Here is a 13,400-nt window from a genome sequence, read left to right on the forward strand (position 1 = left end):
CTTGACGGTAAGTGTTTCTTGTAATGCTAATGCATGGTATGCTGGTATTTACCGGGTTTTGTTTTACCCATTTATTGTATTGTTCTGTTGACAGTGGTTTATGGATATTAAACGACACGGTTGTAAATCAGTTTTCGCTCTCCTGCGCCTGACTTCTCTGCCGCCAGTACACACCTCACTACAGAATTACTGACCGAAACTATGGAGTCAGCAGGAGCAGGTAACCCTTGGAATAGGGGTGGAGGAGCGCGTCCGGGAGCACGCAGCAATGCTCCACCATCTAGGCACCGCCATGGACCACGTTGTCCAGACAATGGACCGCTGGGAGAGACAGGGAGTTCTTCCAGCGCCTCCACCAGCACAACCGGGGTCTCCCATGAGCGCCCCTCTTCCTCCTGGTCCCAGTGGGATTCGTCTCTCCTTGCCCCAGGAATATGATGGAAAGGCTGAGAACTGCCAGAGGTTCCTTTTACTACTGGACCTATACCTGGCCACCGTCCACCTGGCTCGTTGGGCCATGAGAGGGTGTCCGCCCTCGTCTCGTGCCTCACCGACAAAGCCCTGGAGTGGGCCAACGCCGTGTGGAGAGAGGGAGATGCGGCGTTGGACCAGTCGGACCAGGGTAGAGCGGCGGGTGAACGCCTCTTCCATCTGAGGCAGGAGACGAGGAGCGCCCAGGAGTTCGCCCTGGAGTTTAGGACCCTGGCTGCCGTCGTGGGATGGAACGACAGGGCCCTGATCGACCATTACCGCTGCAGTCTGTGCAAGGACGTCCGTCGGGAGTTGGCCTGCAGAGACTACACTCTCACGTTCGACCAGCTGGTGGACCTGTCCATCTGGCTGGACAACCTGCTGGCTACCCGTGGACGTTCAGATCGGGGTCTGGTGGTTCCATCCTCCCGCACCCCCTCTGGGATACCCATGGAGCTGGGAGGGGCGGTGCGCAGGGAGACCGGAGGGGGTTCCAGCTCATGCACCATCTGTGGCCGCAGAGGTCATACTGCCGGTTGGTGTCGGGTTGGTTCCTTTGGGGATCAAGGCAACAGGCAGGGCACTCTGGCAGCACCCCAGGTGAGCCAGCACCATTCTCACCCAGAGTCCTCTGTTGCACATATGTTTGTGTATGTCACTTTCCCTGAGTTTTCCCCGCATTCCCAACATAAGGCGCTCGTTGATTGAGGCGCGGCTGGGAATTTTATTGATAGAGCGTTAGCCCATAGTTTAGGGATCCTCATTGTTCCCGTGGCTGTACCCTTCCCCGTTCACGCCTTAGATAGTCAACCATTATTAAGGGTCAGGGTTGATTAGGGAGGTCACCGCTCCTTTGGGCATGGTGACGCAGGGGGGTCACAAGGAGAGAATTAGTCTCTTCCTTATTGACTCTCCTGTGTTTTCCGTGGTGCTGGGTCTACCCTGGTTAGCTTGTCACAACCCCACTGTTTCTTGGCCACAGAGGGCTCTTACGGTGCTACTACGGTGGTGAGTCCAGACCAGATCTCCACCGTGTGCAATCCCCCTGAATATGTCGATTTGGCTCTCGCCTTCTCCAAAAAGGAGGCGACTCAATTACCACCCCATCGACAGGGCGATTGTGCGATAAATCTCCTGGTAGACGCTGCACTTCCCAGGAGTCACGTGTATCCCCTCTCACAGGCGGAGACAGAGGCTATGGAAACATATGTCTCTGAATCCCTGCGTCAGGGGTATATTCGGTCCTCCACTTCACCCGCATCCTCGAGTTTCTTTTATGTGAAGAATAAGGAGGGAGGTCTGCGCCCGTGTATTGACTATCGGGGTCTGAATCAGATCAATGTGAGGTATAGTTACCCGCTACCGCTCATAGCCACAGCGATTGAGTCAATGCACAGGGCGCGCTTCTTCACCAAACTAGATCTCAGGAACGCTTACAACCTCGTGCGTATCCGGGAGGGGAGACGAGTGGAAGACGGCTTTCAGTACCACCTCAGGGCACTATGAGTACCTCATCATGCCGTCCGGGTTGATGAATGCGCCATCAGTCTTCCAAGCCTTTGTTGACAAGATTTTCAGGGACCTGCACGGGCAGGGTGTAGTGGTGTATATTGATGACATTTTGATATACTCCGCTACACGCGCCGAGCATGTGTCCCTGGTGCGCAGGGTGCTTGGTCGCCTGTTGGAGCATGACCTGTACGTCAAGGCTGAGAAATGCCTGTTCTTTCAATCCGTCTCCTTCCTAGGGTATCGCATTTCCACCTCAGGGTGGAGATGGAGAGTGACCGCATTTCAGCCGTGCGTTATTGGCCAACTCCCACCACGGTAAAGGAGGTGCAGCGGTTCTTAGGATTTGCCAACTACTACCGGAGGTTTATCCGGGGTTTTGGTCAGGTAGCGGCTCCCATTACCTCACTGCTGAAGGGGGGCCCGGTATGCTTGCAGTGGTCAGCGGAGGCAGACAGGGCTTTTAGTCACCTGAGGGCTCTGTTTACCTCGGCTCTGGCCCATCCGCCCCTTTGCCTTCTTCTCGAGGAAGCTCAGCCCGGCTGAGCGAAACTATGACATGGGAGATCAGGAGCTGTTGGCTGTCTTCTAGGCCTTGAAGGCGTGGAGACATTGGCTTGAGGGGGCTAGACACCCTTTTCTCATCTGGACTGACCACTGCAATCTGCAGTACATCCGAGCGTCGAGGAGACTGAACCCCCGCCAGGCAAGGTGGGCCATGTTTTTCACCCGTTTTGTGTTTACCCTTTCCTACAGACGAGGCTCCCAGAACGTGAAGGCAGACGCATTGTCCCGGCTGTATGACACAGAGGAGCGGCACATGGATCCCACTCCCATACTCCCCGCCTCCTGCCTGGTGGCGCTGGTAGTGTGGGAGCAGGACACGGACATCGAACAGGCATTACTTGCAGAGACCGCTCCCGTCCTGTGTCCCGCTGGGCGTCTGTACGTCTCGTCTGCTGTTCGTGACCGGTTGATCTATTGGGCCCACACGTCACCCTCCTCTGGTCATCCTGGGATCGGTCGGACAGTGCGCTGTTTGAGCGGGAGGTACTGGTGGCCTACCTTGGCTAAGGACTTGAGGGTTTATGTTTCCTCCTGCTCGGTGTGCGCCAAGTGTAAGGCTCCTAGGCACCTGCCCAGAGGTAAGCTACACCCCTTACCCGTTCCACAGCGGCCTTGGTCACACCTGTCGGTAGATTTTCTGACTGATCTTCCACTCTCACAGGGTAACACCGCGATCCTCTTCGTTGTGGATTGTTTCTCTAAGTCCTGTCGTCTCCTCCCTCTGCCGGTCTCCCTACGGCCCTACAGAATGCGGAGGCCTTGTTTACACATGTCTTCCGGCACTACGGGGTGCCTGAGGATATAGTGTCTGATTGGGGTCCCCAGTTCACGTCTAGGTTCTGGAAGGCATTCATGGAATGTCTGGGGGTCTCGATCAGCCTTACTTCAGGGTTTCACCCCGAGAGTAATGGGCAGGTGGAGAGAGTGAACCAGGATGTGGGCAGGTTTCTGCAATCCTATTGCCAGGACCGGCTGGGGGAGTGGGCGGAGTTCGTGCCCTGGGCTGAGATGGCACAGAACTCGCTTCGCCATTCCTCCACTAACTGGGGTACCAGCCGGTTCTGGCGCCTTGGCATCAGAGTCAGACCGAGGTTCCTGCGGTGGACGACTGGAACCTCGGTGCACGAGCCACATAGGTTTTGTATTGAATTCAATGTAAGCAGAGGAGGAAGGAAAATAGCTGCCCTCCGGCTATACCGTGGTGCTACCCTAGAAGGTGTTATTGCGACTTCTGTTATAATCAGGTATTTGGTGACGTGAATATATTTAGTATAGTTTTATCTAAAAAGGATAACTTTTTAAATGTAATTTTCTGAAATTCACTGAGTAGGATGGTCCTCACCTTCCTCCTCAGAGGAGCCTTCACTGGTTAGCGCCTTGCCGCATTAGTTAGCCAGTTTCAAGCCGTCTCATGGACCAGAAGCGGTGGAACCAATAGCAGGGCAGTATGGGAGGGGTCTGACTTCGATAGGGTGATTATGTGACGGTGATGCCGGCCTCGTTGTAGACCTTGAACACCTTCTCGATGGCGTTGACGTACGCAGCCGTCCGCAGGTCCAGACCCAGGTTGTACTTACTGGCCGTACGCATGATTTGCTGCAGGGGAACAAAACACACAAACACTAGTTAGATACCAGTTACACTGGCAAAACCAGTCACACTGGCAAAACCAGTCACACACACTAACATACACATGGTGGTGTGATTGAGAGGTGCCCCAGGCCAGGGTTGGGGCATTGTCACAGTCTGTCTCATAGAGAACATATGATTAAATTCTAGGATCTGACTCATCGGCACTAACCTCACAAACACACGCAGACACACACACACGCATACATGTACGCACGCTCACACTCTTACCCTGGCAGATCTCTCCATGGTGTAGGCCAGCCCAGAGTGAACAATGTCCTTCTCAGAAGCACCCTGGAGTGGAGAGAGGAAGGAAATATGTGTTATCAAACTGCCAACACACTTCATGATTTCCACACCACATAAGTTGTGTGTGTGTGTGTGTGTGTGTGTGTGGGTACTCACAGCGACTCTGGCCTGGAAGTCAGCGGTTGGGACAACAGGGATCGGTCCTCCCTGCTTTCCAAACTTCCTCTCCAAACTCTCCTGAACGGACACTGAGAGAGAGCGAGGGATAGAGAGAGAAATAGTTAGATGGCAATGTAGCAATGTAACCTGATCATTGGCAACCATCGTATTTTCAAGTATATCCAGTCGATCAACATTCATCCCTGAAGTTTAATCTGTGTTCACTCACACATTTCAGATTAGTATCGTTTTCTTTTATTCAAAACCTGAACGTCAGAAAGGCGTATCTTTCTATCTGGCACGTCACCTTAAATTAACCTACTGTATATATGGGGATGACCAGCGGAAATATCACCAGTTACACTTCTTTCGCGGTCATCTTTTCAGTTGTCCTTACAACTCTGAAAACACGGAGACAATTTCCAAGAGAGGACCACAGTACTGTATCTCCTGCTACACCAAGATTGTTAAAGGAAGAGGAAAAGGCTTCAGAACTGAACGAACACAGATCTTCTACAGACAGACGAGATCAGAAAGCGGACACATAGCTCCAGAGTGAGTACAGATTAAAGACTTCCAATATTATTCAAGGAAAGATAGGGCCCTGCTCCTAATATTTAACTGGGGCTATTTTTTAAAGAGAATATGTTCTTAATGAGTGACCTAGATCACAAATAAATTAACATTCATCTTTATTACAGGTGGTAGTAAACAAACAGTCAAAGGAAATCTAGTTGCCGCACCTAGAAATGGCAGAGGTAGAACAACTGAACAATTTGCCCCCCCTCATCCCCTACCCTGAGGGGATGACAGATGAAAAAGAAAAGAAAGAATTTAAAAAAAGATTTCTGCAGAAAAATCCAGAGACTTTATATCGTGATGAAAAAAAAAAGGCTCCGTGCAACCTCATTTTCTACACAGCAAATTGTCCTACATGGGAAGAGGAAATACTGAAACACTATCCTGAGGGAAAACAGTGGGAAAGAAGATCTAAGGAATATTTCAAACAACTGAAAACGAAGGCAGGCACTATAAATGTGTATTATACTACTGGGACAATCATGGTGCAGGATAATAGTGAGACGTTAAAGATATTCCCAAATGATTTCCCAGCCCTGCGCGAGAGAGTGAGAAAGAGTGTCAAGAAGACAGAACGTGTCGAGGAGAGTGAGCCTGTCGAGGAGAAAATGGCAGCGCTAGACATTGGGGAGAAGGAGGAGGAAAGAGGAGAGCAGAGGAAAAGAGAGAGCGAGGACATAAAAAAGGAAGACATAAAGGGGGAAATAAAGGAAGAGGTGGGAGGAGGTAAGGGGTAGCACTGAACATTCCAGGGCAGATCAGAACAGAAACATTATTTTACAGGATGTATAATTTGATGAACAATTATGCTATAGCTTGCTGTTCCTCTCACCTTATTATTTTAATGTTGTATCTTCTACCTTTTAATGTTTGTGTTTTTAATTGAGCTTGTATGAAAAATGCATTCGTAAGTGCTCACAATCATCATGATCTCGCTTTGGTTATAGTTTAGCACTTTCCCAATGATAAAGGCGCTTAAAGCAAAAGGTGGTGGTCCCTGTGAATTTCCCCAGCAATATGTGTTATATTTTGTTTCAAAATGTGTGCTCTAAAATGTATCAAGATTGTTGAAACGCAATTCTAATAAAGTTTGATTTAAAAAGTGTCAGGAGTCAGGACGTACTATATATACAGTACCCTGCCCCGATGTTCAGAACTCAGACCTACCTACCTACCTAACTACAGGTTATGGAACATTTGCTCTTTTAGTATTTCTGCAGTATGTTTCCTCAAGGAGAAGGCTTCCCACTTCTATGTCAAAGATAATGCAACAAAAACACTTTCGTAAATACTACAGTAATGTCCCCAAAACGACAACAGTAAAAACTACGGTATACCACAGTCCACAAAAACACTACAGTAATTAATATAGTGTATATATACACACACTACTCTTTTTTACACAGTATTTATACTATAGTATACTGCAGTAAATACTACAGTATTCACTGTAGTGTTTCTGCAGACTCCAGTCCACAAAAACACTACAGTAAAATGGAGAACAGAGAAAAATGAGTGTCCCCCTGCCTGAGAGGTGAGTCCCTGGATTACTCTTTTTCCAGTCGCTAGTGAAAGTCTACACACACCTTGCACAGTCTGCACATTTTGCTGCCTTATTAAGGAATTATCTGTGTAGGTCACACTACTTCTCAAAAACGCATCGACTGTTTTTCCAAACAGTGAGTGTAGAAGGGGCACTGGCACTCTGGATCAGATCAAATCAAATTGTGGTTGTCACGTGCCAAAAAAACAGACTTTAGAGTGAAATGCTTACCTACAAGCCGGGAAACCATTTGATTAAAGAGTGACAGTCCCTAAAAAGCAAGTAACTCATTGAAAACAGCTTATGTGGCATCGATATGAGTCAGAAACATTTTGACTACAAAGGGGCCTCCTGAGTGGCGCAGTGGTGTAAGGCACTGCATCGCAGTGCTATAGGTGTCACTACAAACCTGGGTTCGATCCTGGGCTGTCACAGCCGGCCATGACCGGGAGACCCATGAGGCAGCGCACAATTGGCCCAGCGTCGTCTGGGTTAGGTGAGGATTTGGCCGGCCTAAATGTTCTTCTCTCATCGCACTCTAGCGACTCTTTGTGGCGGGCACATGCACACTGACTGGGGTTGTATGGTGTTTCCTCTGACACATTGGTGTGGCTTGGCAGGGTCGTGTTTCAGAGGACACATGGCTCTTGACCTTTGCCTCTCCCGAGTCCGTATGGGAGTTACAGCGATGGGACAAGACTTTAACTACCAATTGGCGGTTAAAATGTAAATGGGAACATTTTGGTCATAAAGTCAGTCTCGTCTAAAACTGAGTTTAGAACCTCAGTGTGTCAGAGTAAATTAAAGTTGGGTTTGGATTACAATTATGTCAACAAATCATGCCCCATTTTGCCAAGCTCCGCGTGCAAATCACCCCTTCGCCCACTTGGCTTCCCTTCATTGAATGGGGCTCCATTGTTTCATAGCCCCCAAAGCATTCAAAGGATCACAGGCCCTATACAGATTGACCATGCCTCCACAGCCAAAGTTCTATGGTTGACATGCCCTGCTGAAGGACCCTAGCTAGTATGCAGAACAGGTGCTTGGAGGTCGTCGTCTCCCAATTATGCAGCAGTAATGTTAGCTTGGTCTGCAACGACCGGTAGTGGTCAGTACAACCAGAGATCCTGAAATATAATGACTTCTGGTATAACTTAGCTAACGCCGTTAAATAACGTTATTGCTGGTTATGGAGGTAACCCTATTTTTATAAAGTGAGGCAGGCTAGCTAACGTTAGCCTACAAGTCAGATTTCCAAGTTAGTTCATAGCTCATACAAGTGTTGTCTTTATCGTTTAGTGCAAAACAAAATAATGTATGCAGCTACTTATGTCTGAGTCTGACTGATACAGCGAACTAGGAGCAACAACCCGTAACGGTGTCACCAGCCTGAATCTAATCCAATCTGGAGTTTACAGTCAGTCAACCTCTGTAAAGCATAGACTTAGGGTTTCATTTGTTACCACACCTATAAAGTCAGAATTGTCTATAGCTTAAAAATGTATGAACATTTTTTATAAATTGAATTAAGGTTTGGGATTAGGTTAGCAGTGTGTTTTAAGATTAAGGTTAGGTTTAAAATCACATTATAAAACCTCTCTGGGATAGGCAACCCGCTAGCGGGACACCTGTCGACAACTTCCTGTGAAATTGTAGGGCGCGCAATTCAAATAAATAATCATAAACATGATGGATATTAAACATTTTGGTACATACAAGTATCTTATATCGGTTAAATTCTTGTTAAAAACGTACTTTTTGAAAATCTTCCTGTTTGCAATCCAAAAGGGTCCCAGCTACAACATGCATGGTCATTTTGTTAGATAAAATCCTTCTTTATATCACAAAAACTCAGTTTAGTTGGCGCCATCAATTTGAGTAATCCACTCGTTCAACATGCAGACAAAGGAATCCAAAAAGCTACCGCTAAACTTTGTTAAAACAAGTCAAACTATGTTTCTATTTAAGCCTCAGGTACCCTAAAATGTAACTAAACTATAATATTTCATACAGAAAGAAGTATGTTCAATAGAAAAGTAAAATTAGCAAGTGCGAGTCCTCTTCATCGTGCGCCCACAGACTGATTTCCAACTGTTACTCCCGGTTCCAAAACTCCAAATTCTTCCTCCTTTGGGAAGAAACAAGACTGAAACCTTGAACCAAGACTGTTGACATCTAGTGGAAGCCATAGAAATTGCAATCTGGGAGCCGGATTTAACATCGTCCCTATACGTTGAAATGGAAGAGCATGGGAATTGTGTTATAGTCTCATGCATTTTTTAAAAACATTTCTACAAACTTACTAACAGGCAGTTTACTTTGGGCATGTCAGTCAGACAGGAAGTGGAGAAAATAGGGGCCTAGCCCTGATCAAGAAGAGAAATTGTAGAAATAGGCAGGCTTTATGACTTTCTGGCTGTGGTAACTAGTGACAACCTAGAATTAGCTTGACCCTAGTTACTGCCCTGATTACACAGAGAGTTTCATCAACAATGGTAATGTATGTTATACCCGGTTTGATAAACTAGTTGGTTAATTACACAGCCTAACAGATACAAGCAGTAGTCATTTTGGTTGTGAAGTGCATTATCAAAAAGCTTTGTCCTTTCTTTATAACAAAATGCAGTTCATCACTTGGCTGTCTATTCTATCACCCTGTCACAGTCAACCCCACCTCATAAGATGAGGAAGTACAATGTTATGAGGATTGCCTCCTGCTGTTGTTCGAGTGATGTCTAGTTTGCAGCCAAACATGCAATATAGAGAAGACCAGCAAGAGGACCCTCAGCATCAGACATGCCCTCTCTGTGAGCATTCCTATAAATGGAACAGGGAGGACACTTGAATCAGGTTAGTGACATTTGACCTGGTCAAAGGTCAAAACAGTTTTGAGTTTTGTTCTAATTTACCTCCATAATCTAGCCTGGTCTAACCAGCCTGATTGCTAAGTTTCCCATTTTATTTCACTTCACATATCATGATATCTGAAGTGAAATAGAAAGGTGAACGCATAGATCAGGTTGGTTCCACCAGGCTAATCATAAACACCATTGATAATGTAATCAGTGCTCTGTGTGTGTGTTTGTGTGTGAACGACCAGTATCTTTGATCAGGGGCCAGAAGGTTATCTATGCTGCCATGCCCATCAATAGGGCGCTGGCAAAGACCTTACCTCCAGTCTCACCTCTTGCCTGCTCACCAATGGTCGTCGATGGATCGTTTGACCGTTTGTAGAGATCTATAGTACAGTCACAATCAGGTTACACACACACACACACACACACACACACACACACACACACACACACACACACACAGCGCAGACACGCCCCTACACACACACGCACGCGCTGTCTACACTCTCACAAAAAGGCTATGATTTAGTATAATGGTACATTTTTGTCCCCAATATTTTGTTTAAAAATGTACAACCATCACACTCAAATGTCACACCGATCATTATCATATTTCCCAGCATGCTATGACACAGGTAGATTCAATATGTGTTTTTGCATATGTACATTGATTGATTGATTGATCTTATGCTACACAAAGATAAATAACACATTTTTCAAAGCTAATCCAATCTGTTTGTAGTTGGACAATGTTACTGAGATGGTTGTTCCAGTTGAGATGGTTTCATTTATAGTTTCTTCCTACCTTGGCAGTCCTTTTAAATGTAGGATGCAGGTGATTAAAAGCGCACATTTTTGACTATCTGAACTGGCTGGATTCCAATTACATACAGTGCCTTCGGAAAGTATTCAGACCCCTTGACTTTTTACACATTTTGTTAGGTTACAGATTTATTCTAAAATTGATTCAAAAAAATATTAACCTACACACAATACCCTATAATGACAAAGCAAAAACGTTTTTTTATTTCACATCACATTAGTATTCAGACCCTTCACTCAGTACTTTGTTGAAGCACCTTTAGCAGTGATTACAGCCTCGAGTCTTCTTGGGTATGACGCCACAAGCTTGGCACACCTGTATTTGGGGAGTTTCTCCCATTCTTCTCTGCAGATCCTCCCAAACTCTGTCAGGTTGGATGGGGAGCATTACTGCACAGCTATTTTCAGGTCTCTCCAGAGATGTTCGATTGAGTTCAAGTCTGGGCTCTGGCTGGGCCACTCAAGGACATTCAGAGACTTGTCCCGAAGCCACTACTGCGTTGTCTTGGCTGGGTGCTTAGGGTCGTTGTCCTGTTGGCAGGTGAAACTTCGCCCCTGTCAGGTCCTGAGTGCTCTGTAGCAGGTTTTCATTAAGGAGCTCTCTGTACTTTCCTCTGTTCATCTTTCCCTCGATCGTGACTAGTCTCCTAGTTCATGCTGCTGAAAAACATCCCCACAGCATGATGCTGCCACCAGCATGCTTCACCGTAGGGATGGTGCCAGGTTTCCTCCAGACTGTGACGCTTGGCATTCTGGCCAAAGAGTTCAATCTTGGTTTCATCAGACCAGAGAATGTTGTTTCTCATGGTCTGAGAGTCTTTAGGTGCCTTTTGGCAAACTCCAAGCAGGCTGTCATGTGCCTTCCACAGAGGAGTGGCTTCTGTCTGGCCACTCTACCATAAAGGCCTGAATGGTGGAGTGCTACAGAGATGGTTGTCCTTCTGGAAGGTTCTAACATCTCCACAGAGGAACTTTGGAGTTCTGTCAGAGTGACTATCGGGTTCTTGGTAACCTCCCTGAGGTTTCTGTTTATTAAAAAAAAAAAATTACATTCTAAAAACCTGTTTTCGCTTTATCATTATAGGGTATTGTGTGTAGATTGCTGAGTATTGCTTTTATTTAATCCATTTCAGAATAAGGCTGTAACATAACAAAATGTGGAAAAAGTCAAGGGGTCTGAATACTTTCCGAAGGCACTGTATTATTTTGCAAGCCAGCATAATGTGACTTGCCTGATATGGCCTGCAAACCAGGAGTTTCAGACCACTGTGTTAGTATAAAACTAGGCTGTTAAAGTGTGGCCTTACGATTTATATAATATATTGTCACAGTGTTTAATTTCAATGACAATATTCACTTAGGCACTCACTTATAATATCATTGGGTGTTTACATCATTCCTATTTCACACATGTACAAGTGTGTATTATACACATGTGAATTGGATATGCGTTTTTAATTTTTTTCTTCATATCCCACTCAGTGAGTTGGGTCACGGCCATGCATCAGCCATTATTAGCAATTAGGGTTATGTGTCTTGCTCAAGGGCACAACCACAGATTTTTTCATCCAGTCAGCTCAGGATTCAAACCAGAGACCTTTTAGTTACTGGCCCGAAGCTCTTAACTACTAGGCTACCTGCCACCCACACTTGCAGAAGGCTACAGGATTGGAAGCCATTGAATGTAACTACCATGTCTCTGTCACTAGCAAACACGAGTGGTACTGGTAACTCTAAAATTCACTTCAAAGACTCCCTGGGAAATATCTAAATAAGGCTTTACACCTTAGTGTTAAAACAACACCCCTAAAACTTTTTCAATTAGCATTTCTGCCACTTAAAAAGAGCAAACTAAATGTACTCTTTTGTACCTGTACTATCTTGTCCCCCAAGGTGCACTTGGCTCTTTTTTTAAAGACGTCCTCCAGTGATTTGGTAACTTTTTTCCTGTTGAAAAGTTATACCTCAAGTGTAAATATAGTCAAGTACAAACACTAAAGGTTAAAAAAATGTTTTACGATTGAATTAAAAAACTTTTTGGGGGGCGGGGGACAACTGCAAACTTCAAGGAGTAGGGCATTCAAGGAGTTGGTCTGAATTGAAGTCGTCAGACTCCACCTTGCTTGATGAACACTAGAGGAGCAATAGAGAACAAAAGAGGAATGCCATGTCATAACCTACTTGGATGACCTATTAAGATGTGCCTTTTGTTAAGTAAATCAGGTGTTAAATGAGGTGAAAAGGAGACTGGAGCGCCACTTTAAGATACGAACTGGACGGGTACAATAATGTACCTATAATTAAAGGTACAAAGAACGTCCCTTACATGGTACCACTACAGTGACAAGCATTTGTACCCCTTGTAAGAACAAATCTAAACCTTTATTTCTGAGAGTGTAGCACATTTTATGAACAGAGACACAGAGCTATCTCTCTTTTCCCCAATTTATTTTCCCTGAACCAACCACTCTTCTCTTATGTCCAGGGGGATTTATGGTGAATGGATGGAGGAAAAGGTTAGTGTCTCTGATTTCTTTCTGTGGCTTTCAATATGTAACACACACACACACACACACTCTAGTAGAACAGCTCAGAGGGTCAGACAAGGAACAGGACATCTAGCAGAAATACCTCTGAGCCTATAGAGTGGTGAAAAAACAGGTCCCCTCAATTCTCCACTGCCCTCCTCCCTTCCCCCTTTCTCCTCCTTACATCTCCACTCTCCTTTCCCTCTCCTTCATCCCTTTCTACTCCGTTAGAATCCAGCCGGTCTAACTCACTTCATACTCAAACACGTTCTGTTACATTGAAATAGAGTGAAATCAAATCTCATACAGCATATTACATATAATCCAAATGGCAAGTCTATTGGCTCAAATTCATGCATGCCTGTGTCTCAATCACTTATAGACACACACACACACACACACACACACACACACACACACACACACACACACACACACACACACACACACACACACACACACACACACACACACACACACACACAGGTT

At 45.8% G+C, this 13,400-nt stretch overlaps 1 protein-coding gene and 1 long non-coding RNA gene across 2 annotated transcripts; one reads left to right on the forward strand and one right to left on the reverse strand.

Annotated features, from left to right (window-relative positions):
- Positions 1-3,928: 3,928 nt before the first annotated feature.
- Positions 3,929-4,808, reverse strand: LOC106589416 (glutamate dehydrogenase, mitochondrial-like). The gene is made up of 3 exons (XM_014179393.2): positions 4,582-4,808; positions 4,408-4,470; positions 3,929-4,143 (listed from the first exon to the last, which is right to left on the reverse strand). The coding sequence occupies exons 1-3, from the start codon at positions 4,783-4,785 to the stop codon at positions 4,024-4,026; spliced, it is 387 nt and encodes a 128-aa protein (XP_014034868.1). The 5' UTR covers positions 4,786-4,808; the 3' UTR covers positions 3,929-4,023.
- Positions 4,693-6,268, forward strand: LOC106589418 (uncharacterized). Its single transcript, XR_001324840.2, has 2 exons — positions 4,693-5,139; positions 5,286-6,268. It is a non-coding gene; the product is annotated as an uncharacterized lncRNA (long non-coding RNA).
- Positions 6,269-13,400: the final 7,132 nt, after the last annotated feature.

Source organism: Salmo salar, chromosome ssa28, assembly GCF_905237065.1.
Source record: "Salmo salar chromosome ssa28, Ssal_v3.1, whole genome shotgun sequence".
Classification (NCBI taxonomy): domain Eukaryota; kingdom Metazoa; phylum Chordata; class Actinopteri; order Salmoniformes; family Salmonidae; genus Salmo; species Salmo salar.